Below are 26,305 nucleotides of genomic sequence, written 5' to 3' on the forward strand. Positions count from 1 at the left end.
GAAAAGTAGGGGGAAAATACTTGTAAAAAACGGCGGGAAGGCCGCGGGTCGATAAACATGTACGTGACTCAAAAGTTAAATGTGTATTTACAACACACTATTCCAAGCGAGTTTCTTTTTATTCCTGTCTATAGAAATATGAACGTTTGTCATATAGCTCCGGGTGACTGCTCACTGACAATATCATTCGTTCCTCCATGTTGAATGAGTGACACCTGAGCAGGCTCCTGATTGGTTAACGCGGCGCGAATTGACGCCAAAGTTCAAATTTTTCAACTCGGGCGGCAGACGCGAATTCGCGTCAAACACATAAATGCACAAAAAGCACATTCGCGCGTAACGCGCGTATCGCGCCAGACGCTCAATTCGCGTCATTCGCGCGAACTAGACGCGCGAATGAGGCGAATTCGCGTCTACCGCGCCGCGCTAAACACCTCATTCGCACCGCGAGACCTCCAGACGCGCGTAAACGCGTCTTTACATTGACTTAACATTGAAATCATTCGCACCAGACGCTCTATTCCAGACAGGAACAAACACAAAATGAGAGTGCTCTTTAATGCTGTCTCTAATATATCACATATGGTCTCGGGATTAGGCGGAAGACAGACAGGAACACACATAAAACAGAGGGCCTGAACACTGGCTGCACTCCACAATGACACTTTTAGGGGGCTGGAACCCTTAATTAAAGCACAGACGTGAAAAGGAGGTGCAGACAGAGAAGAGAGCAGAAGAAAAGCAAATGAGATGGAGTCCTCCAGACTGTCTGGGAAAGAGTGTGGGAGCGTGTTGCCCCTTGTGCATGTGTGCACATGTTTACAGGGGGTAGGGTTGACTTATATCACATCAAACTGCTACATGCACACAAACACTTTATTTGAAACTTATTGTTTCATACTAATGTCCAGTGCTGTTCTAATATTTCAGACAAACACATCACCATACTACATGGATGTAGGGCACTGCACATACACACCAGTCTTCTGTGTGAGAAGCACAAAGAGTAGGGGTGAAAGGTCAAATAAGCTCAGATGGGTGGCTTTCTCATGCTAATACCATACCCATGCACCCCCAGTTCTGTCTGATACAGAGTTTCGGGGCTCCCTGATGGCACTGGGTAGCATCCTCCATGAGCATCCTGGGAAGTGGGTGGTAACTGATGGTATGTGTCAAGGATGGATAAAAAGTGAAATATCGTTTAGCCTCGTGGGTAGAGAAATGACGACAGGCCGAGACATTAAAGACTTTGTGAAAAGAGCGACGTCTAGACATGAATGAAAGATATGTGAGGCCATGCTCAATAAGATCGCATTGTTTCTTTCAAACGAGTCACGCTATCGAATTACATTGAGGCTGGACTGTGTTGCATGAGTTTACATGCATAGATTTCAAATGTGGAGAAAAAAATATTGGATTTATCTTGTTTCATGTAAACTGGGGTAAAGCAACATCAATGTCAGAGAATGTAACTTTTCTGAACTGGTGAAAGATGGAAAGTTTATAGGGTTATACAGGGTTTTTAAAAATAATGCATCATGATATTAGCCATCTAACTGGGGGCATTGCATAAAGATTTCAATCGTTTTTATTTACAGCTTACCTAACCCTAATCCACCAACTTTATCCTTAACAGAAACCTTTCTGAATTTTTGCAATTTTATAAAAAATTAACTATAAAAACTTTTTTTTTTTTTTACTTCTAGCTACAAATATGTTTACATGGTTAAGTAGACACACACACACACACACACACACACACACACACACACAACTGAAAAACAGTTTTTTTTTTTTGTTTGTTTAAGTACAGTCAACCTGTGAATGCAGTTACTTGCTAATCATTATCTAATAATGATGGTGGATGCAGAATTTTGCTGACTTAGAGCCAACTTCTGGAAAAAAGAGAAACCCATTAGCCTAAACTGTGTGCCAATTAAGCCTTAATAGCTAAGAAACTGTTTGGAAACTCAAACCTCACACTTCCCTAATTCTCTTACTTTTTTAATCACCCCTTTGTCATTTCTAAACTAAAACTCACACATATATAATTTTAATCACGATCTTAATTACAGCTGCTAAAAGTGTAGTTGTGTTACATTCAAAGAAACAGTCTACATAGCTTCACGATCAATGTATTAGCGGTTTCAGACGCTGTCATTGGCGTGACAATCCGTGAAATTGTAATGAAGCGAATCCGCGCGCAGCCGCAGGGTGTGTCTGGGAAATCTCAAAGCAGGACTGGTTTCTCTCTGTAGCAACCGTGATAGCGACTCGCGGGGATGAAAGGGTTAATACCACCAACTTGGCGGACAATAACTTACAGCAGTGACACAAAAAAGTGAGTTATCGGATCAGACACTGATCGATTTGCCACTGAATAGCGACATCAAAAGTCAATACTGCCATATAGACCACCATCTATGCTAAGAAAACGAACATGGTAATATAATACAATACAATTAACGTTACATTTATAAATAAATAATTGTGTGAAGGCAACGCAAACACTAACCGTTTATATGCACGGTTAGACTGCATCAGCCCACACAGAGCTGTTGCTTTATTCTATTCTATTTCTATATTTAGGCTATTAAATTCTGCTTTTGTGCCTCATTAAATGGATGTTTATTTGTTTTATATTAGAAATACAGAGCAAATAATAATAATAGCTCAATTAAGGAAGGAGGGGCTTGTCAATAATTAGAAATTACAATTAAATATTTTTTAAAAAATTGTCTGTTGTCTTAAATGTTCATGAATTCTTCCTTAATTTATGAATTATTTTATAGGAAAACGCTGTTGCACTTAACACCTCTAATGCAACTTCTGCTGAATAACCCAATTATACCACTTCATTTTTTTCAGGAAAACATTTTTCGTTCTTTAGATTTTAGACATAATTGCGTGGCCATACAGTTCATGGCGTGGAACTTCATCATGCCTGTGTTGAGAAAGAGACGCCCTCGTTAGTGCGCGCGCATCTTAATTTTCCTCCACGAGGAATTATGTGACGTCAGCCTCAATTAACAACACACAGGGTCAACGGGATTAAAACACAGACTACCAGTTCTCACAGACACAGTTTCCCTCGCATCAGATTAAAGCGCCTTTTGTGTACTGCGCCTCTTTCTCTGGACTGTGCGCATTCTATGCACTGCAGGACCCAATTAAAAACCGGAAAATAATAAATGAAGGCAATGAGATCATTCACGGACCCGCTGATATTCGTTCCAACCAATCAGAGTGAGACAAATAAACCCAGTGATTTTCTAAACGCAAATAAGGTTTGCGATTGGGAGGGGGATGCAGACTCATTTCCGAATGACTGAAACGTAAATATCCACTTAAAGGCATATTTTTGTTTTAATATTCGTTGCATTTGGACGTCTGGAATACCCGCGTTTAAAGCTAGATAAATTATTATTTGTGAAGGTTTTATGTCCGTTTATTTACTTTAGCTGTGAAGTTACAAAGGTAGGATACAAACGTTTTTATAGACTACCTACCATTAAAAATAACATATATGACCAGGATACACAGCAATAGTATATTTTTGAGACATATTAAATAAATTATGTTGATCTGGTTATTTTCGTTTGAATGCAAATGTGACCAACTGGCCACTCAGTATAGGCCTATCAGGAGCAATGCATAGCTTTCTAACATTTCGAGAAATAAACCAAGTTGCAAACGTTTTTAAAGACACTTCGAATTAATCAAAAGGAAAATATTTTATTGCTAAGAAAATGCCAATATTGTAGATTTCTTAGTAAAATTGTTGTGGCGTCAAGAAAATTGAAAATATAAGCTGAAGCAAAACAATTTCCCTTGCCAGTTATCTTTATGATGCCACTTATTCATTTAGTAAATCGTGCATTGATTTGATAAAATAGCTATTTATTCAGGACAAACAATTTTACGTTAATTGTAAACAAATAGTAAGCTAAAACATCCAAAACATGCGAAATATAAACTGTAAAATACAGGTAAAATCAGACCAACAGAAATAAATGTACTGTAGGCTATAACTAAGATAAATGGCCCAACTACAACATGAATGTTTTTACAGTCTGATAATAACTTCAGGGTGCACAAACAACTTTTTATTTATTTATTATTATTTAGTTATTTAGAAAACCACTTATGTACTAGACTAGTACTTTTAAGAACCAATTAGCAGATCTATGAATGTGGATCTTTGGAAATTAAAAAGTCCCATATGCAGCGAAAAATCTGGTGCTGCCAAGAAGAGTATTTTTAGAGTTGCGTGGCATCGAAGGCCTGGAGCGGAGTGAGGTATATGAAGCAAGAGTAAGATCAAAAGCTGTATTCCAGAGCAAGAGGAGCATTTGCCAGAGAAGTGAGGAGAGCTAGATGATCCACAGCGGTTCAGCGTGGGCTCGCCTATACACTTTTTCCGGGTTTGATGTCAACCGAAGGGTGGCTAATGAGAGACGACAAGCGACTGACGAAGGGACGAGAGGTAATTGGCACGGAGTCGTGGGAAACCATAAACAAACAGCTGCCCATGGCATTTTGTTTTTCTCATCCCTTATACTATAGTGAAAAGAATCAGAAGCGGAGCTGCTCACTGGCAGCTGGGAGCGGAGAGCGCGCGAGAGGCCCAAATAACAAGCTTAGGGATTATATACAGCGTGCCACTGGCATCACACATCACAGGATCATCAACACTCACCATTAAATATTAACTCTGTCCGACTACTCACGGAGAAACTCATAATTTTCCCGTCACAACTCCTGTTCATCAAAAATACGTAGCCTACTATATTCACGGCAGACGCCATTTTTAATATTTTTCGCCAATGAAAATGAAGCTGTGAGAGGGGTTTGTACTTACTGTTGTGTGCCTGAATGACGACAATTGATGATGTCATTCCAGTAATAATACAATAATACAATTAAAACAAATCCTGGTGAAGTTATGTAAATTGAATAAATGTTATAAAACAAATAGACTATATTTTATAAATAGAAAATATTTAAATAAATAAAGTTTATATTTAAATGATTACAAATGTAGACACTACCTGCAGTCATACTCTTAATTTTCAACCACTTTGAGATTCATTACTGATGATGAAAACTGATCTAAAAATCTGAAAACTCATTAAAGTAGAAATAAATAGTTTAGATGAAAACAAGACGTTATAATTATGAAAACATTTTTACTGTGTGTGTAATGCAGAGAGAGAATAAAAAAAGAGAAAAGATTTGGATTATTTGTTTTTAATTACAGGGAAAACAGAGTGGATGTATTTCAATTAATGAAAATAAAAACTTTAATCTAAAAAGGCCAGTCCATTAAAACATTTCTTTTCACTGTGAAAAGCATCAATATATATATATTTTTTTTTCTGTAGCATAAAAAGATTTATTGTTTGTGATCAAATTATGTTGATCTTAGTTTAAGCAGGGAAGTTCATAATATACCATAGCTGATTCACATGAATAGCTTTAGGGCAGCAATGAATGAACTGATATATGAATGTTGGTTTAACCTCACAGTGGGATGGACATATCCTTAATCAGTCATAAGGTGGATGTTAAACATGAGGAGGGGTCCCTGGGGTAAGCCCTTGGGGCATATCCCTCCCTTAGCACGCCCCGCTATCCTTGTGACCTGCTTGTCCTTGCCTAACAGGGTCAAGCCTCCAATTAGCCAGGGGTCAAAGGTCAGGGTCCTCTCCTCTAACATATGGCTCTAGGCTGATGGCCTGCTCTTCAACAACAGGTCAATGTCAGCCATGCAATGCTATGTGAGCAGCGTGTTGTAGAAATATTATTTATTATGCAAATATAAACTTACGTTTATCTTACGTTTCATTAGCTTGTATGCTCGAATTTTTTTTAAGTATATGATTATTGTTGATAGAGTTTAAAAATAAGATCCAGAGTTGCAATTCCTGTAACTCAGCACACCTTGTTTCATTAAATTGAAATAAAAGACCAGCTGGATTTCCCACAATTCTTGTATGTGCTGAGCAAGCGAAAGTCAGGGACAAATAGATTTTGTCATCAAACTAGCTTGATTCATGGTAAAGAAAGCATTTTAATCTATGTGCACATGTAATGACTTTATCAAAGGCAGAGATAGTTCAAAAGGACTGTAAATTTAATTCAATTTAATTAATCTTGAATCCCAAATCTTTTTTCTGCTGCCCATTTTTCATGTAATCGTGAATGCTTGCTTTGGGATTGATGAAGGCACATAAACTGCTCCCCACCATGGTGTCGCAAACTACATCATTTGCGATATATATCCTAGCGATTTGGGGTTTGGAAGGAAAATGTTAAAAGGGCACAATTGAGCCAGTCATGCATGTTCTGTGCATTCACTCGGCGTGGGCGTAATTCTCCAGAACACTTTTCCTTTGATTTCTTTCAGTTTTCACAGTGTCTCTCAAATGCCAATAATAGACTTGTCCATCAGCCTCTCCCTCCCTTGGAGTTAATTGGAGCTGTAGAAATTCAGACCAAGCTCTGAAGTTTGATTCATCATTGGATCACTAGATTATTAGATTAATCCTCCCCAAGATTAATGCCCCACCTGGACCCCCTCTACCCCCCTGCCAAGCTGTCCTGCCCCTTCAATGCCCCTAACGGCCCCAGGGCTCTTTGATAAGGCTGACCTGTACCATTTCACATAGGGACGCTCGGGGATGTATGTGTGTGTGTGTGTATGTGTGTTTGTGTACTCATGGCCAACCAACAGGGTTGTTTGCTTACAGGAGATTTTTGCATAAATGCATCCCAAAACAAGGAGCTAAAAACTCTTAGATTCATTATTTCACAGTGGCACCATGTGCATTTTGTTTTAATTTAAAAGACACAACCATGGATTTAAAAGACCATGTACAGTACAAGTATCTTTGCTGCAGTCCAGCAATGCTGATATACTGTAACAAATTAAATAATAATAATTGTTTGTTGTTAGCATTTTTATTAGCAGTTTGCAATGTAGTTAAAAATCTCCTTTCACAAATGTATATTTTACTATAAAATCATGCTTATACCTGCTATAGTATATTTCACAGTATGAATGGTCCATGCAAATTTGTGATCGATAGAATTATCGTTATGATTACTAAATATTAACACTAGGGCTTGAATGGTACAATCAATTTGACAGAATTTTTTTTATATATATATATATATTTTTTAAATATCACTAAATATTAATGCTATGATTGGTCTTATACATTTTTCCCGACATAATTGTTTTTGTATTTTAAAAAATAAAACAAAATATTAACACTTGTGCATGTATGGTCAAATAGATTTCACTTGATAGAATTCTTTTTATATTTAAAAAATAAAATATTAACACTAGTGCTTGAATGTTCAAATAAAATTTTACTGACAGAATTTTTCTATATTAAAAAAATATATACGAAGAAATTTGAACATTAGAGTAAGAATGTTTAGATACATTTTGCCTAATAGAAACATTTTTATATTTAATAAAATAACACTAAATTAAGCGGCAGTAATATTCCGATCTCACTTCCACGTCTAGATCTGGACTGATCGATACTAACCCAGCATCTGATGCTCCTGTCAGGGCTAGCGAGTTGCACATCCCTTCATAGCAGAGAGCAGTGTGGCACAAAGAGTCAGGCTAATGAGGCTTGAGTGGCACTGGCATATACAAAACGCTTGGCACCTCTTGGCAAGCACATCCTTCTATCTCTCTCTGCTCGCCCTCTCAGTTCTCACTCTCTCTCTTTCTCTCATCATCGCTTTTGCTGGCTCTTTCCGCCAGGCCCATGGTTTCCTGGCAGCGATGCCCGTCCCTGTATGCCATCCTGGGAGGCGTCATATCCCCTCCAGAGAGCTGGCCCCTGCGGCTGATGGAGCCTTTCAGTCCAGAGAATGGGGGCATTGTGGGGAATTGTGGGTCATGGCCGGAGTAGGCGGCAGTTTGCTCATATACAGGCCCCTCACACACTCACACAGGGCGCTTAGAACTGAGAGCCAAAGATAGACATCCAACCTCTCAGCTTTAAAAATGCCTCCTCAGGAAGTAGCTGTGTGAGAAAGTGTGTGTGAGAGAGGTGCATGGCAACACTGGAAGTATGCTTGCAAGTGTTTGTGTGTGTGTTTCTCTTTGACCGCTTAAAAGCTAAAAAGAAACAATTTCACAGCATTATGCGGTGGCGTGTTTGTGTATGTGATTTGGTGCTTGCATACATGAATTCATTGCCTTCATGTCTATTAGAGAAAGCATTTTTGATCGGGGAGCATTGTTGGAGGCGCGTTTCTTCGTAAGGAGTAAAGTTTTTTTTTTTTTTTTTGGTCTGGATCTATTCATTTGTAAACATATTCTAATATCTAAAACACAATCTTATTAAAAAAAAACAATTCACACACAAAAATACTTAAATGTAACAAAATCCAAAACTCAACTTAATAACACAAACACATATATAAATAAGTAACGACAAAACGGTAATATGAAACCTTATTTTTTCCACCTCATGACACATATAAATGGTAATATGAAACCTTAGGCCTATGAAAATAATTAAAGCATCGATCAGTCCTTCACAAAAGTTCTGAATAATTAAAGCATCGATCAGTCCTTCACAAAAGTTCTGGATGATTTGTGAGGGTAAAATGAAACCACACAGCACAGGCATAGTCTATATATAGGTTTATATTATATTTAAATCAGAGACCAAGGCATGTTCTATATTATAGATCAGTGGTTGCAACTAAACATCGGGGAAGCTCAGTCAGGTAGCTAGGCCTACTGTAGAGACAAACAAGCACCAGCTCCGTCTCAAAGCTCACTCAGCTCCACCTAGTGGCTTGAAGAGGCCACACAATCATTCACCCATTAACTGCATTTTCACACCAGTATCTATAGGCTATATCTCTCAATGCATAGTGCTCATTTCCCCACCGCTGGCAGCCGGAGTGGCCGGAGGTGTTTTGTCACATGATGTATCCTTCCACAAGCGTAGGAGAGGGAAAATAGTACCAGTGTTTTTATCCTTCGCTCATGCAACCCATCCACGGACACCCTTACCTCATTAATATTCAGCCACCGGACTCCTTTCTCTCACCGTGCTGCACTAAGACAAAAGAGCATTGTGGGGGCACCTCCTGTTTTAATTATGACGAGAAGGTGCGGAGGGGGTGTGAATCGTGGTGTGTGTGTGTGTGTGTGTGTGTGTGTGTAAAAAGAGAGAGAAAAGGGAGAGAAGAGACAGCGAATGCATTGATTTGTGCGTAAACGTGTGATTTGCTGGTGTGTAAGTCACTCTTTGTGACATTTTGTGTGTCTAAAGTTTGTATTTTGTATGGGGGTTTGTTGCTATAAGGCTATATGTTTCTCTCTCTGTGTCTTTGTGTGTGTGTGTGGTGCAGCTGCAAGTCTGTTTGTGGCTTGTTGCCATCATGCAAATTGGCATCTGATAAAACAGCACTGACTGAATTTGCTTAAGGGATGTAGAGGGAAGAAGCAAATAGGAGAGAATTAGTTCTTGTTGCAAAATCCATACAGTCACACAGCATTTCTCACTCTCTCTCTTTGTCTTTTTCCCCTCCATACCCAATGAATCATCCACAAATGAATAAACCAAAATCTTCTTTGAACTTAAAATAGCTTCTCCTTTCTTGCTCTTTTTATTTCTTGGAGAAATATGTGCGTTTGATGACTGACACTAAACACTGATACTGTAACATTCCATAAGCGATTGACCCGCACTGTGATTAGACGATGTTATTTATATTTTTTAGATTTAGATTTATAAGATGGCCTGTGACTGAGAAGAGTATATTGGCATGTTGATTATTTTTTATTATTATTATTTATCATATTATTTATCCACTGATTTTGGATTTTTAATAATTTCTGACTTGATTCTGCCTGATTTAAATCACCATTTAGCACTAATTTAAATTTATTTAATTTATTATTCAAAATATTAAACATTTTACGTATAGTGATTTTAATACGTTATTATATTTTTTAACTGAATAAAATAGATTTGTAGAGTTATCAGCCTGAAAAAAAAAATCATTACAGCAATATTTTCTTGTTGGAATAGGAAAGAATTTCAGTAGTGGTCCATCCCTAGTTTCATTCATTTGATAAATGGATATTTCTCATTTTTGAGTCTGTAAAAGGTACTTTAATGAGTAAAATCTAAGAACAAGTCAATGATCATTAAAATTTGGAGTCCACTGAAAACAACTGTAATGTGTACAAATCTTTAATGTAAGCTACAATTTTTCATGTGCATGTCAAGAACTGTCATGATAATGTCTACATCCAGACACACTTCACGTAAGCTTTAATAGTGACCCACTCCATCAGCTGAGCTAGATAGAGCCCTCCACTGTCACGTCCTCATTCAACAGCACCAACTCAATTAAGACTCTATGATGGCTTCACCCCACTTGACCCATACTGACCTCTGGCCTCATGGTTCACGCCTCCCACAATGTCAAGCATGCGTGTGGATGCGAGGGGGTCGCTAAAGGGCTTTTGTCCCCTCTGTGTCCAGCCACCCTCTCTCGCTAAAGGATGCTGTCAGTGCTTTTGTTGTAGTCCTTTGAATGTAATGGGCCCTGAGGGAGGGCTTATGAAGGCAAAAATCCCTTAATCACCACACAAATATGAGTTTAAAGTCAGTTTTGAGGAATTTGAGATATCCGGCTAGGTTTTTTATTTTTTATTTGTGAAGATATTTTGACTCATTGTTTTTCCTTTTAATGATGAAAATCAACACTGGTCACCTGTTAAGCTGGCATTTCGTTTCCCATGATTTTGTTGTTCATTTTGTTCTTGCTGTGCTCTCCACTTAATGAACCTCTTGAACTTTACTGCCCTTGGTGGAAGCAGGTGTGATCTCCACTGTGACCATAGTCTGATTCTCTTGTGCTCTGCTCCATTCAGATCCAAACACCTTCACTAGCCAAAGTGGAGAACATGGGAAACTCACATAAGCACCAATTTCTGCTGACAGGAGACTTCCTGACCACAACAGGCTTTCTTAATGCCCATATGGGTGAGATTTTAGTACTCTTGTTCTCTAAACTATGCAATCAAATAGAGTCAATCAAAAGTTAACAACTTTAAAATTAATTAAAGTCAAAATGACACGTTTGCAAAACTAATTTTAACAGTCTTGTTGCATAATTAACCCTTTTCGTGAGAAAAAAAAAATCCTTTATTTTGGTGTTTTTAAATATTGCTTTTAAACCTTCCATCATGCTGTATTGTTACCAAATATTGGATTCAATCTTTTCATCAACTTGTTTTCTTTTAATTAGCACAGGTTTTGTATTTCTTTGGATTGATCTGAGCTTGAGTTAAAAGCATTATTTGTAGATAATTTTGGCAATGTGCACTCAAAAACTGAGGTGTATAAGTTCAGATCAGCAAGGCCAATTGATCCATCAGTTATTTTTGGAACTGATCCATCAGTTCCAAAAATAAAAACAAAACCTGCGCTAACTGAAAGAAAACAAGTTGATAAAAATGAATTCAATATTTGATAATATATCACAGCAAGAAATTAAGAAGGAATTTTTTTGTAGGCAGGTCATTACTGTGTAACAAGGAGGTAAAAATTACCCCAAAACTTTATAGAAAAAATTACAGTTTTGGAGAATGTGTTAAACCCTGTGTGAGCAAAGTCAGTAAGGTTTAGTCCAATGGGAACCCAAAACTGGTTCTTTATGACATCACTGCGAAAAACCAAGTTTGGAACCTTTCTTTATAGGAGTGTAGGTATAGCTCCGTAAGATAACAACAATATAGAATAGAATAGAATAGAATAGAATAGAATAGAATAGAATGGAGTGTGTCTTGTAGCTGGACACACTGACATATCCATATCCATAGCCAAAGTTGTGCTGTCTTCGTAGAAATGTCAAATAAATATATGCAAGGTAGGGTCATTGTATTTGTAATCCACTAGCTCTCTCTCTATTTTTCTCGTTGTGCTGTTTGTGTGAGCACTGATTAGAGGGAGGCCTGCGGTTGAAAGGGTCCATGGCCCCTGAGCACAGCCTGCCTGTAATCCTGTTAATGTGAGCTAAAGAGACGCACTCTCCCCATACAGACAGGCTTTCAGAGCGCACACAGGACATTCCCTTCAGCACAAACTCCCACTGACCCACTTAGAGACATTCTTACAAGAGAAAAAGGATAAATAAACTCTCAGGAGTTGGTCATTCCTGATTCAGGTGTTTTACGAAAAGGCAAATAGAACATTCCCCTAATTTTAGCAAATGGCTTATTTTCTTTAGGTTCTTTAGATTATAATTCATTGTTCTCAGAACACTGAAGGGAGGTAAGAACTTTGTAAGAATGTAGCTATATGGAACGTTTCTAATGGTTATTTTTAGGTTTTATCTAAAATAATAACAATAATAAAAAAAATAATCCCGTAAACTAAAATGAGTGTGCTAAAATTTGCTTAATGGCTCTTGGTAAAAAAAACAAAAAAAAACAACAACAATTAAATCAGTCCATCACGTGGGTTTCAATCTTCATTTTGAAACCCTTAAAGCTCCATTTCAAACAAAACACACAAACAAATCAAGTATGTAAATACCCTATTACGTGCAGTTAGCATTCTTCCTTTTTGCTGATTATAAAGCGCAATTAACCACTTCAGTGTTAGCGCCTATTCACATCCCAGCTGTCCACCTGTCTGAGGCCTGGGAAAAGACCTTGGCGCTGGTTCACGCCGCGGCGCCGTCTCTGTAAAACACGCAGTGAGCGAATCAAAAGGGGCGTAGAGCTGCTCCTCTCACAGCCCGCGAGCTCCAGGCGCTCCTAATAACGTGCTATCAAAATAAGACCCCCACTTTCCCTTCTCCGTTTGATCCTAGAAAGTGAAACTGTGCTAATTACGCGACGGAGACCATCTGGACTCTTCGTTAACCCTTTCCGCGGTGACTGTAGGCGCCATTAAGTATTCTTGAATTAAATTGTGCCTTCACTAGGAATCAGCGTGATTTGACATCGTCGTTTATCGTCGAGCTGAATGTAGAATTCACGCCTGCGTGACTCTGAAGAAATCACTTAGCCTATGTGGTGAAAAAAACAAACACATGTCCAATTCGAAAAATATACTGTGTATTTCTCTCACACACGTTCAAGGGATTATTAAAATAAAAATGACATTTCAGAAATATAAATCTGAGCAATTTATTTGAATGTCATTCCACACAGAATTTGTCGTTCAAACGCAGGTTATGCCAAATTGAAATAATCCTTGTAAAGAAACACTTTTTCTTTAAAACAGATAAACATGTAACTATATACAGTTAATATCTTAAATCAGTCCAAACATTCCCCCTCCAATTTTAGTAGTCAATAAACCGACGTCCATTAATGTCCCATATTCACAGTATTTCTAAACTTTTTGTTTGAAACAAATAATCCAGAAATCTAAGATAAAATGTGTGCTGATAGGAAACATTTTACAAAACTGTAACTCACAGAGAGTTTATGTTGTAGATATTAAATTCCAGCTGTTTAGGATTAATAAAATTTCTCATTCAATTTTAGGAGAATGAAAAAATAATACATATACCAAATGAATAAAAAATATGTTCCCATACATCCCACAACAGATTCTCATTGTTCTATATTTTACACCTGTATTTTGCAGTCGGCTATCTTAAATGAGATATTTCTAGAAGGTAATCACGAGAATAATCAGCTTGTCCTCTGTCACGGCGCTGTAGAGCCATTCTCAGCTCTGCATCACCATCTAGTGGTCTTATAAGCAATCACAGGTTTGTTGTACATTCTCAATGTTGTTTCTCAGGTAAACCGGGCTAAAAGTTTGATATAATAACATATACTGATATTAACAATAATGGAACAAAGTTGACCATTTTAATTTAAGAGTGTAAGTAAAAAAAACGGCACCTGAAGTGAACGTCACAGGTGACAGGACTTGTGCAAGTTTATATAGTATTGAACGAATGAATGCAGGCAATTTAGCTGCTGAGTTTTTCCACTTCGTTTGATGTGGCCACTTCGTAAAGCTCATGCTGGCTTTCCTCCTCCCCCGGTACCTGAAATGCATTCACACTTCCTATTAGCACATGATAAGACTAAGTGTCGTTCGAAATACTCAAAACTGTCTCTGCATATTGTACATACAATGTCAAATGACACTGCATATTAGGCAATAATGCCTAGTAAGTCAAGGACAGGTAAGGAATCTATGGTTAAAACAGGCTTACAGAATACAGCATAAACTATAAAATGATATAAAAATGGTACTGAAAAGTCTTCACCTCCCAGTAGAGTCCATCCTCAAAGCACTGAGTATCTGGAGGAGCACCGTAAATGGGCAACTTCAGAATGAGCCCTGAGAAAAACAGACATATTTATCTGAGATCGAAAAAATCACAATATACTGAACACACATGTATACACAGAGAAGCATGAACTATCTAATGTACGATTTTCTTTAAAGCTTTGTAAACAATCGCAGGGACTAAATGACATTTATTACAAAATATTTCTCTTTTCTGTTTTGTTGTAAGTGAATTTGTAGTCTGTGTTCCAAGTTTTTTAACCAAACCAAACTGAATATATTACAGTGATCATTTTTGTTGGTGTTGTTGTGAATATTACAATATTATTACTACTATAATAATATAGTATATTTCTGTCCCAAACTGAAAATGAATTAAATATATTTGCCATTTTCCAATTAATAAAACATTAAGCTCTATGCATTTTGCCTTGTTTATATGTTTCCAATGTGTGGCACAAATGTGCGTTTCATAACATTTGTATATTTACTTAAAATTCTCTCATTTGAATGGCACAATATGATAACAGTGCAAAACATCAAATTGATAAGATCAAATAATTGGCCTAGTGGAAGCATGCATTCACTGCACTTTCAAACTGTAGTGGAGTACCCACCTGTAATGAGACCACCAAACAGAGCCATTCCTAGTGTGACGGCCAGAGAAATAGCCTGAAATCCACCCTTAGATTGAGGGTTCCATTTCCCAGTTTCAACATCAGCGAAAACTCTTTGCAGTCTGAGTAAGATGGGATACAGAGGCACATATGTGTCAGTTCTCACTAGGGTTGGGAAATGAAAATCGATACTTAAGGTCAGGAATCGGCTACTTGTTTAAATTTGGATTCCGCCTATCGATTCCTGTGAGCGCTTTTTTTCTTTCTTTTGTTTTTCTTTATCTGTGAGGACCCGGCCTGGCGATCTGCCAGGACTTCAGCCGTGGTTCGTCCATGCGAACAGTATCCCCCCCAGTGTGATTTGAACATTCATATATGCGTTCACGCTGCTGCTGACCTAAAGAGAGCAGCTGTTATGTATGAAACAGCTTCTTGCCACACAGCATATGTATTTCTGTGTTACAAACATTCAAACCCCAGAAGTACTGGCACAAAAGTTTATAGTTTGGATATAAACTCTGATGTGTATGGTAGCAATCAAAATAAATCACCTTTTGAAAGTAATTTGACACTTCAAATAAAGATTTATCTATCACATTGTTACGCCAGTAGGTGGCGAAAAGGGGCTGTTAAAATTTATTTGTCTTTGAATCATTTCAGAGAATTGTTCAATGCTGATTCATGCAGTAATGAAACAATTAAATCTTGATTTAGTCCTTGAATCATTCATTCATAAATTGCATGTGATTTTGTTTAGTTGTCTGTTTTTTCTTCAGAATCACGAGAGAACCACAATCGGCATTAAAAAATCTAAATTGATCAAGAATCATGTAGCTCTATTTTGCACACTCCAAGTCCAGTTTTTATGTAGCCTGCTGATTTTTGTTCATGGTATTCAGCTGCAACTAAATGTTTTGCAAAAAGAGAGAGAATAAATTAGTTTGATATCTAAATGTTTGACTTCATTTTTAAATCACATTGGAATCGAAACTGGGAATCGAAAAGAATCGGAATCGATAAGCAGAACTGGAAACTGGATTGATAAGATTCAAATGATTCCCAGTTCTCACACAGAATGAGTTCTGCAATATTTTCAGCCATGACACACAAGTAGAGGTCGACCGATATTGGATTTTGCTGATACCGATAGCTAGGTTGGACCACACTGGCCGATACCGATTAATTAACCGATAGTTTTTAAAATTGATAAATGTTACCACACTCTAATAGGGCCCTATGAAATCAGTTAAATTTTTCCTAAATTCCATTTTATTTATTTCCAAATTCTGTTAATTTTTCTGGATTCTGTTTTTTTACATTTTAATTTTCTCCACTCCTTTTTAATAGTTAAACTAAAGTTTATTAATCAAAAAGCAAGTCTAATTAATTAAAATCATGAAACTTATACATTTTCAAATCAATTTAATGAAAGTTTAACATGATTACATGATTAGGGCCCTATGAAATGTTTTATTTTTTCTTACCATATTTTTTTATTGTCACCAAATTCTGTTTAAGCATGTCTAATTATTTGAACGCAAAAAAACAACTTTTTTTTTTTTTCAATCTTTTTTGGGCAAACAAAGGGGATTTACTATTAAAATTAAAACATGGAAGAAATGTTGTGTGATTATTCCTTAAAAAATAATTCTTTTCATCATATAAGAAGCATTAGCACAAATACATTCTACTGAAAAATAGACTTCAAAACCTGACTTTTATTTTGACGGGTTGCCGTGAATATCTTCTGTGCATGTGATGTGATGCTTTTGCTCAAATCAAACGGTCAAATGGTCATGAAGTGACTCTCAGAGCAGTTCTGGAGATGTTCTTCATGTGTTTTCCTCCTCATTTAGTGAGAATGCAGACGCTGAAATCACAGTGAGCGTCACGTGCGCTAAACTGTGAATTCTGTTTTTATGAATGGATTCCACGATTCCGTCCGCGTTTTCTGCATATACACTGTAATACAATTATGCCAGCACAATGTATACTCTATATTATAGCTCTATAAATGAAGCATACATACTTTATTAGAACCACAGAAAGACAAACGTTTCGATGAAAATGCTCCATATACAATTCATTATGTACATTAACAATGATTCGGGGCGAATATAATGAAATTTAATGGAAAACTATGTGAATGGGGCTCTGAGGTGCGGCAGGATTTTCTGTCTGAAGTTTCTCGCTCTGTTCAGCGTCACGTGTCTAAACAAACAGCATGTGCTGTCAGTGATTTCAACCACTAGAGGCCGCTCTCGCACTGTATAATGAAAACAGAGCCCTCTCAGCCGCTCCAGCAATGGACGCAACGCGGGAAACTACCAACAAAACCATCAAAATACAAAACGCCGAAAACCATCTGCACCAACAATCAACAAAACCTACCGATCAATCAACAAAACATATACACCGATCAACCTCCAAAAACCGACAAAAAATAGTTTGACAACACACAAGTATGCAAAACAAAGCAAAACTATTAACCTTATTAAATAACAATAATTAACATATAAAATATGAATACAATTATAAACGATACTGTTGTGTGACAGATGTGTTTGTGGACCAAATCAATAACACAATCACAAATCATTAATTATGCAATAATTACAGAACTATATTAACTACTGACTTACCCATGTCCATAAACTTCTGGGGATGCCAGGGCAGCAGTGACAGAACCCACTACGGCTCCCAGAACCCCTGGCATTCCATGCAGGTTATGAATGCCACAAGTGTCCTGAATCTTCAGTTTCGATTCCAAAACTGGCTAAAAGAGCACAAAACAGCAACAAACGTGATACTGAGGCTTCTTGTGGATGTTTATAGCTATGTGTGAGAGAAATGTGCTCTACTAACCGTGAGGTATTTGTATCCCAGTACTGAAATAGTTCCAGCGAGGAATCCCACGATCATAGAGCCAAAGGCAGTCAGCATCATCTCTCCAGCTGTTCCCACAGCAACACCACCAGCCAGTGCGGCATTCTGGATGTGCACCTGAAAAAGACAAAGGCTTGTAAGAGGGTTTGTAATATTGCAGTTTGTAACGTAATATCAAAGATATCCACAAGAGGATGCTCACCATGTCCAGTTTGCCTTCGGGGTTGACTAGGGCAGAGAATGCGAATGTAGCCAATGTGCAGGCAGCCAGAGAGTAGTAAGTGTTCATGGCGGTTCTGTGCTGTGGGTCACCGTAGTTTGTAATGGCTGAGTTGAAGCTGGGCCAGAACATCCACAGATAGATGGTACCTAAACAGAACCAAAGCTTTAGTGGATCAGAAAGTCCTGGTTGACCACAGGTTAGAATTTTTTAGGTGACTTACCGATCATGGCAAAGAGGTCAGAGTGGTAGACAGATGAGTTTCTGTGTTTGCTCTTGTCCAGGTTTGGCCTGTACAGCACACGGGTCACCATTAGGCCGAAGTATGCACCAAATGTATGTATGGTCATGGATCCTCCAGCATCATTGGCCTAGAGATACCGTTAACATGTAAGAGTATAAATATGTATATAGTTTTTGAACTCCGTATGCAGACTGCAGGTTATTTGTTTTTAGCTTATTAGTTTTTTCTGTGGATATTTAATTTAGATGTAAAGTAAATTTAAATGTGAAGTACTCAAATGTTATCTAGTAGAACTTTTTTTTGTTAAAGTCTAAGGTGGAGCTGTAACTACATATTATATGCACATCTACATTCGGCAAGACCAAAAAATAAATGAAAGACACATATTAGAAAGTAATCTATACAGCTGATAATTTATAATGGCATTAGATGTAAAGAGAAACCAGTTCATACTCAATCTAATCAGGATGCAGGAGTTATAAAATTTTACAACAAGCTATACACAGTGATTATGATAGTAGTACTAGGAATTTGTCTCTATTATGCCTGTGGGAAATATTAGGGGTTATATAAGGGGCATAATATGTAAGAGAGAGAGTTTTTAATGACCTGTATTGGTCGATATTAAATATTTAATTGTGTATGTTGTGTATGTCATATTAAGCATTTAAAATGATTAATTTTATTTAATTTTATTTTTTAATGATTTAAACAAAACAATTTCTGATAAATATAGAATTTCTGTATTTATCATTTATCTTCCATTACATAAAAATAATTATTGGTTTATCAACCAGAATTTCAATATCGGTGCACCCCTATCAAACATGTATCCAGTATTTCAAAAAGTTATTCAGGTGAAAATTCAGATTTAGTAACAATTAGCAAAATCTGAAAATTCCAATGATCATTTTTTGTGCTTTTGTAGATCAGACACACTCACCCCAAAGATGGAAAGCAGGATGAACTCATTGACGGCGAACAATGTCACCTCGAAAATGGCCATAACAAGTAGTTGCACAGGACTGGTCTTCCCCAAAACGGCGCCAAAAGAGATCAGCACGGAACCAGTGCAGAAGTCTGCATTTATCATGCTGCAGAACAAACATATTCACTGTGAGTAATTATAAATACAGTAGTGCTTGTGTCTGTGAGGCAGGGGCTGCACAGTCTAGTCATCTGCTCCACCGCCACGTCCACTTGGTGGCGCTGTGTTCACCTGTAATCTACTTTACACCCAAGGCCACAGCAAAAGCAAATGTGCACATACACCTAACACATTCAGACACATAACAAAGACATTATTTTTTCTGATTGTTTTAGCCCTTTGATAAGAGATCTGTATTGGCCACTACTGCTGCTGGCCTCCAAACATCATCAGTCTCTTTGAAATGCAAATTACTGGATGTAAGAAACAAAAACATATAAGTCATATGTGGGGTTCAAGTTTTACCTAGTCACGCCAACATGGATTTTGCCATGATGCAAGCCGTGGAAAAAGCCCTGCATAAGTGTGGCCCACTGTAGGGAAAAAGCTGCGATGAGGAAGTTAAATCCGACGCTACTGAATCCGTAACGTTGCAGAAACGTCATCAGGAACCCGAAGCCCACGAAGATCATGACATGAACATCCTGGAAACCTAAAACACAAAGTCAGTTAGATGTTTTACTTATTCTTTCCCCTCTCGTTATCAGTTTTACATTTTTAATAGTAATCAAAAAAAAAAAATGCAACTGCTCACTGATATGTGTGTGGACAACACATACAGAAAATTTTTTTTTTTTTTTCTGATACGGGAACTTAGCAGCACCATTCAGGGCCAAATTTACACTATGTGTATGCTGAACCTTTCATTAACCCCTGTGTTCTTCTCTGTGTAGAGCCATTCATTCACCCACTTCACTTCTTTTGACACAATTACACTGTTGCCAAGCAACTGGCCATTGACCTGGGCACCAATGAGGATGGCATGGCCCCTGTGGGCAAACTGTCCCACATACCTCTCACACTCACCCTTCTTTGGCAGCCCATAAATAAGTCTACGAGCTCTACGTGTAAGCTGAGTTTACTGCAGGACAAATAAGTCTTTAAATGGATAGTTAAACTAAATTTTATAATAATGTCTCTCCAAAACTTAATAACCTTTATTTCTTTTGTGTCTCTTTTTTTAAAATTCTAAAATAAAAAAAACATATATTTTTTAATTCTAAAATAAAAGTGAATGGGATACAAACTGGTTGGACCCCACTGACAGTGAATGTATGAACAAAATTTCTTCTTTTGCATTCAAAGGATGAAAAAAAGGCATATAGGTTTGAAACAACATTAGTGTGAGTTAAAGATAATGGAATTTTCTATCCCTTCAATGACACCAATAAGTGAACTGTGATTGTATTATATTTGCATCCTTACAAAGTAGACAACCTTAACTGTGAATGGCAGAGCATTATAATTTATTGTATTTGAACACATAATATATAAAAATGTGATCAATTGTCATACACCCCTGAATGCAGTTGTTTCTCATGTCACACCTGTTGTTTTGTTTCCCGCAGTTGAGCAATGACAAGCAAAACAGATGCAACCACTCCCATAAAGGTAAGGATGCATATTGTTGAAGATTAAGGATCAAATACTGTACAGATAAGAAGTCTTTTACAAGACAATAAAATCACTTTTCTTTGCAGAGGATTTGCCCCTTTCTTTATCCTACCTAATATATGCAGTATTCTGCTAAACCTGATTAGTTAAGTCTGAGAAATCTGTCATGATTTATGCCATTGCCAAGTCATTGTATATAATTCACATGTGGGTGTGTCCTGGACTTGCAGTGCAGACATAACATGAAATGCAATAAATGTAATTAAGTGCTTCACACAAGTTCGGTGCAGAGAGCATGTTAGTGCAGACTGCAGAGATTAAAGGACAAGATGAGGGTTTAGTAAAGCAAAGTGGTTGGGAAATCCAACTACTGTTTCACAAGAAATGACAATTGCACAAAGACAAACCCAAAACAAACAATAAATCAAGCTTTTAAAGAGATCAAATTCTGAATGAAATGTAAACGTGCTTCACTTAAACCAGTCAGACCACTCATTTCAGGCCAATGTTGGTCTGTAGTACAACCAATCAAACACATTCCTCGGTTATCAAGTTAAAAGGCACCACGTGTGTTTCTACTGGTGAACTCAATAGATTTATACATCCATATTATTGTTATTACTTAATAATTACCCAGTTGCATGATCGTATCAGATCCACAAAATATGTTCTCAACAATGAGTGCTGAATATAAAATCCAGGCCTATTTTTACTAGTTTTCTACACATCATTCATTCAAAAGTGTCACTTACTGGGATAACGATAGTAGAACTCATTCTCATGATCATTTCTAGTAGCACTATGGTTTCTGTTTTCATTCCACAGCTTGGCATCAGTGTCATCGTTATACTCCACCAGCGTTCCAAAGAGGACGATGAGGATGACTTCCAAGATGATGCATAACAGTGGCAGCCTTAGCCTCATGTTAGTAGACTCAGCCATGGTGCTTCCCCTTTGCCAGTATCCTTTGCTCACTCTCTATCCCCTTTCCTCTTTCTGGAGCAGGTCACAGGCTCCGATGGGTCTGGAGGCAGAGTGCAAGAGAACATTAGCTGACACAAGTCTTTTTATTGTTAGTTTTGTCACTTGTCATCTTAGTAACGCCCACCTGCTCTCTCAAGTCTACTGATTTGCAGCAGTTCTGGGCTCCTCCCTCACTTTTTTGCTCAGGAGGTACACAAGGAGTTTTTGGCCAATGATAATATTCAAGTAAAATGTTAACAATTGAGGTTGATAATGATCACTGTTCCATTAATATTGCCAATGTGGTATGTAAATAGAAATCTAAAGGTGATAGATGTGTCTTAGTCATATTTGAACATGATGGCATACTGTATGTTTTATCCACATTTAAAGCAGTTAAACTTAATTGATACAAACACACTTTTTTCCCACAACTTCTGTCCCCCAGGACAGACACATTCCGCAACAGACACATACATTTTGAACTGACAAGGACATGAACTCAAAACATTCAGTATTGGTACTGATTGATGAATAGCATCTGTCTTTGTGACAGGTGCCATTTCTGCTAGAGATTGGATTTGAAACTGCAAGTGACGCAATGACCTGAATTGTTTGTCTCATATATACAATGAAAAACAGCTTTACAATTCCACTGTCATGTCTATCTACTCACATAAAAGTTTGGATTAGTACGAATTTGTACAGTAAATAATGTATAATAGTGTATATCAGGGGTGCCCAACCCTGCTCCTGGCGATCGACTGTCCTGCAAAGTTCAGCTCCAACCCTAATCAAACACACCTGAAGCAACTAATTAAGGTCTTCAGGCTCACTAAAAATTAAAGGCAGGTGTGTTTGATTAGGGTTGAAGCTAAACAATGCAGGACAGTCGACTCGCCAGGAGCAGGGTGGGCACCCCTGGTGTATATAATATATAATGTCCATAATAATGTACAAACAGTAATATTGTGAAATATTATTACAATTTTTTTTTTAATATATAATTTAAAATGTAATTTATTCCTTTTATGAATCACATGATCCTTCAGAAATGATTCTAATATTCTGACTTAATGCTCAGGAAACATGTCTTATTGTTCTCAATGCTGAATAGTTGTTGTGCTTAATATTTTTGGGGATTCTGCGAAAAAAAAGAATTCAAATTTAATAGATAGTTCAAAAGAACAGCATTTATGTTAACTTTCTGTAACAACATAAAAGACTTTACCTTCACATATTCTGTCACAATTTAAAATGTCCTTCCTTAATAAAACTATAAACAATAGTTTAACCGTCCCCAAACCTTTGAGTGGTAGGGTTTATATATATTTAATAGTGCAAAATATTAGTAAAAATACACGTGTAGGCAGGAGTTACACAAGAAAATGTATCAAATCAGTGACTGTCGAATCCAGCAAACATCCCAGTGACTGATTTAAACTGGTTCTAAATTCACAGAAATCATTTACACTGTAATGTTTATACAACACCATTGATAAAGGCCTTCGAAGAAAAGCTACTATTCTGGCTGACAAGGGCAACTTAAAGGAAAACATACAAAAAAAAGGAGGGTTTAATCCCTCCTTGCACTTTTGTGGCTTAAGTATGATAAGAGAGAGAAGTAATTCTACATGCTTTGGAAACAAAATAAACAAACAAGAAACTTTTAAGTGTTACTTTTTGTGTGAATGAGTTACAAAGGCAAACATTTTGCACAGATAAACAGATTCTAGTAATGTGTGCTTATAAAGAAAACGGGGTCAATTTTGATTTCATGTGGCCTTTAACAAACTGACAAAATGTTAAAACAGCCTAGTGGAAAATAAATAAGAACTATATAATAGGCACAGCTTTCTGGACTGACGCGAAAGTTAGAACCATCAAGTGTCACTTTGATTCTTCTGGTCAACAGTGCTTGACCTTTGATCTCGTTCACCTCTGCGTTCATCTATGAGTAGCTGAAGAGCACTGGGTTCACAAACATCTGTGTGTGCAAGTCCTTTCTCAAATCTCACTTCTGTCTTTCAGTTTCAATGTTTCAAGCTCAGAAAAAGTGATTTGGATGTGTGTGCTAATATGATAAGTGCACACTCTCCTGTCTGAAGTGCTTTTGAAAAGAGAGTGAGAAAAAAATAACATCGAAAGCACCAATGAACATAACATTAAAAGAACAAAAAAGACAAACATTCTCCGTTTGAACTAGCACACCAGAGAGAAATTCATGGTGCAGGAAAAATCAAGTCAAACCTGCACTCTCACTGAAGTCTGTCAGTGCAAATGACAAAACTGAACAATTCTTAGGTGTTCAAAGAGGTGAACTTGGTGGTAAAGGCCTGTAGCTAATTCTGTACAAGATAACACCATTTCCAAGAGATTCTCTTCATCATCTACAAAGCTACTGCCCAGTGGGGTCTTTTGAAAGATCTTGAGATCCCATACTTTGGGATTCCTTTGCATGCAGCTACAGGCCCTGGTACACACATCCATTCATCATCTGATATGTGATATCAAAACAGTTAACTTAAACTATAACCAGTGAACTGCTAAAGGCCATTCAGATGCTGAATGTTTATATAACTGGCATGAAGGAATGCCAAGTGTTCTCCTTCCGACAAAGGGACAAAATAACATTGTTTGTGCAATGATGAAGAGCTGCAGTGAAGAAGCAAACAAAAATGATTGTGTTGCATCACTGCAAGATTGATAATTTTAACAGCTATTGATAGGACGATCTATATTAACTCTTTAGATAAATGACAGAAGTCATATCTGAACCCATTAGATTATGTATTAACTCGGACTGAGTGACCTTGTAAAAGTGTTTAGAAACATCAACAAATGTCTTATATTGACAGTAAACAAACAGGAAGCCTAAGTGTCCCTCTTTGAGTCAGTGAGCAGCCTGAGGTTAAGGACAGGACTGTTACCAGGGCATGACGAGTCATTTCACCTTGTCTCTTTTAAATCAGTCTTCAACTGATAAAATGTTTGCACACTCTTTTTATGCTGTGGAGGTCTTGGGCATGTGATCCTGTCACAGGCACCGTATATATGAGGTCAAGTTACATATATAAATATATTAGGGTCTTTTATATCTCTATTCACACAATAAAATGATGATGTAAATTATTATGTACCAGTATGAAAATCTAATTTCGACAGATAGGTGTCCTGTTCTTCGTGTTGGTAACTATACCAGACATTTAACAATCAAACTGTGCTTCTGGTCAACCATAAAAATATAAAACAGAAAACATGCCAAGTTCAGCGATGTGGAAGTTAATCTCTAACTGGTCAGGTAGGATGGGTCTGCATAATTACATTCACATTTAAATTTTTCACTACATATATTAAGTGGACATTAGAGAATCAGATTTCACTGTAAATGTTCCCAGTAAGAACAATAACTTTCAGGATAACTGTATTAGCGTCCACACCATAAACATGATAAAACTCCATTTATTAGATATACGCACAACAGTTCTGTTGTCTGCTGCTTTATTACATACATACATACATACATACATACACACACACACGTATATATATATATATATATATATAAAAACATCAACAGAAACATAGACCTTATTATAGAGATGTTTCTCCAGATTTTTTTCTGTAATGTAACTGTTACTGATTTCAGTAACGTTAGAAAATCTGCAACAGAAGCAATACAGAAGGGTTTTGTAAATAAAAATCTCATTCATTTTCTCACCTTTGTCTTTTTTTGTATGATTTTCATTTTTTTTTATATTATTAATCAAAAATCAAATATCATTTTGGATCATCCATCTCCTAACTAATTGTCTCACTCATTTTCATTCCATACTGTATATTATATTTAATTAATACTTATGTAGAAAATGAATGGGAATTATAATTGTGGAATCAAGGCAGCTGAAAAAGTCAGTAATCACGTAACGAAAACCCCTCCTGAGATTTGAATTTGTCTGAAAGTTCCCTCGCAAAACCACTAACGTTAATGTTAACTTATCTGTCCCAACCTCCACAACGGTTAGCGCTAACTTACAGAAATTAGACTTTAACCAATATGCAACAATTCTTAACAAACCTCAAGATGCTAACCAGTATAAATCTGAAATACAAAATATACCTCAAATAAATATATAAACTGACTAGACTCCATCCTGATTACATTCAGTAATATAACGTTACTAATTATAATGGGTTAATAGATTAGTGGGGGAGATTTTCAACTTTAAAACTCGGCGTTTCTAAAACAGACAGCTAATCCATCTTTACAATACACGATTTATGTACAATTTATACACGATTACAATGAGGTATGGATTATATAACACTGGTTTTACACATTACATACCTGACTGGACAGGAAGACGACGTTTTAGCTTTCTTCAAAAGTGGTTTGCGAGCCTGCGTGTCGGTGGGGGAGGGGCGCGCCCGCGAAAAGCTCAAAGCTACGTT

General features: G+C 37.1%; 1 protein-coding gene and 1 long non-coding RNA gene across 2 annotated transcripts; one reads left to right on the forward strand and one right to left on the reverse strand.

Annotated features, from left to right (window-relative positions):
* The first annotated feature begins 4,183 nt into the window (after positions 1-4,183).
* LOC122139989 lies at positions 4,184-20,887 on the forward strand. The gene is made up of 3 exons (XR_006156715.1): positions 4,184-4,486; positions 19,217-19,404; positions 20,845-20,887. It is a non-coding gene; the product is annotated as an uncharacterized LOC122139989 (long non-coding RNA).
* On the reverse strand, positions 13,182-26,305 carry LOC109073348 (ammonium transporter Rh type B). The gene is made up of 11 exons (XM_042741143.1): positions 26,202-26,305; positions 21,643-21,914; positions 19,742-19,928; positions 19,232-19,382; positions 18,268-18,415; positions 18,027-18,193; positions 17,804-17,941; positions 17,581-17,714; positions 14,939-15,060; positions 14,299-14,372; positions 13,182-14,073 (listed from the first exon to the last, which is right to left on the reverse strand). The coding sequence occupies exons 2-11, from the start codon at positions 21,830-21,832 to the stop codon at positions 13,996-13,998; spliced, it is 1,389 nt and encodes a 462-aa protein (XP_042597077.1). The 5' UTR covers positions 21,833-21,914; positions 26,202-26,305; the 3' UTR covers positions 13,182-13,995.

Source organism: Cyprinus carpio, chromosome B16 (assembly GCF_018340385.1).
Source record: "Cyprinus carpio isolate SPL01 chromosome B16, ASM1834038v1, whole genome shotgun sequence".
In the NCBI taxonomy this organism is placed as follows: Eukaryota; Metazoa; Chordata; class Actinopteri; order Cypriniformes; family Cyprinidae; genus Cyprinus; species Cyprinus carpio.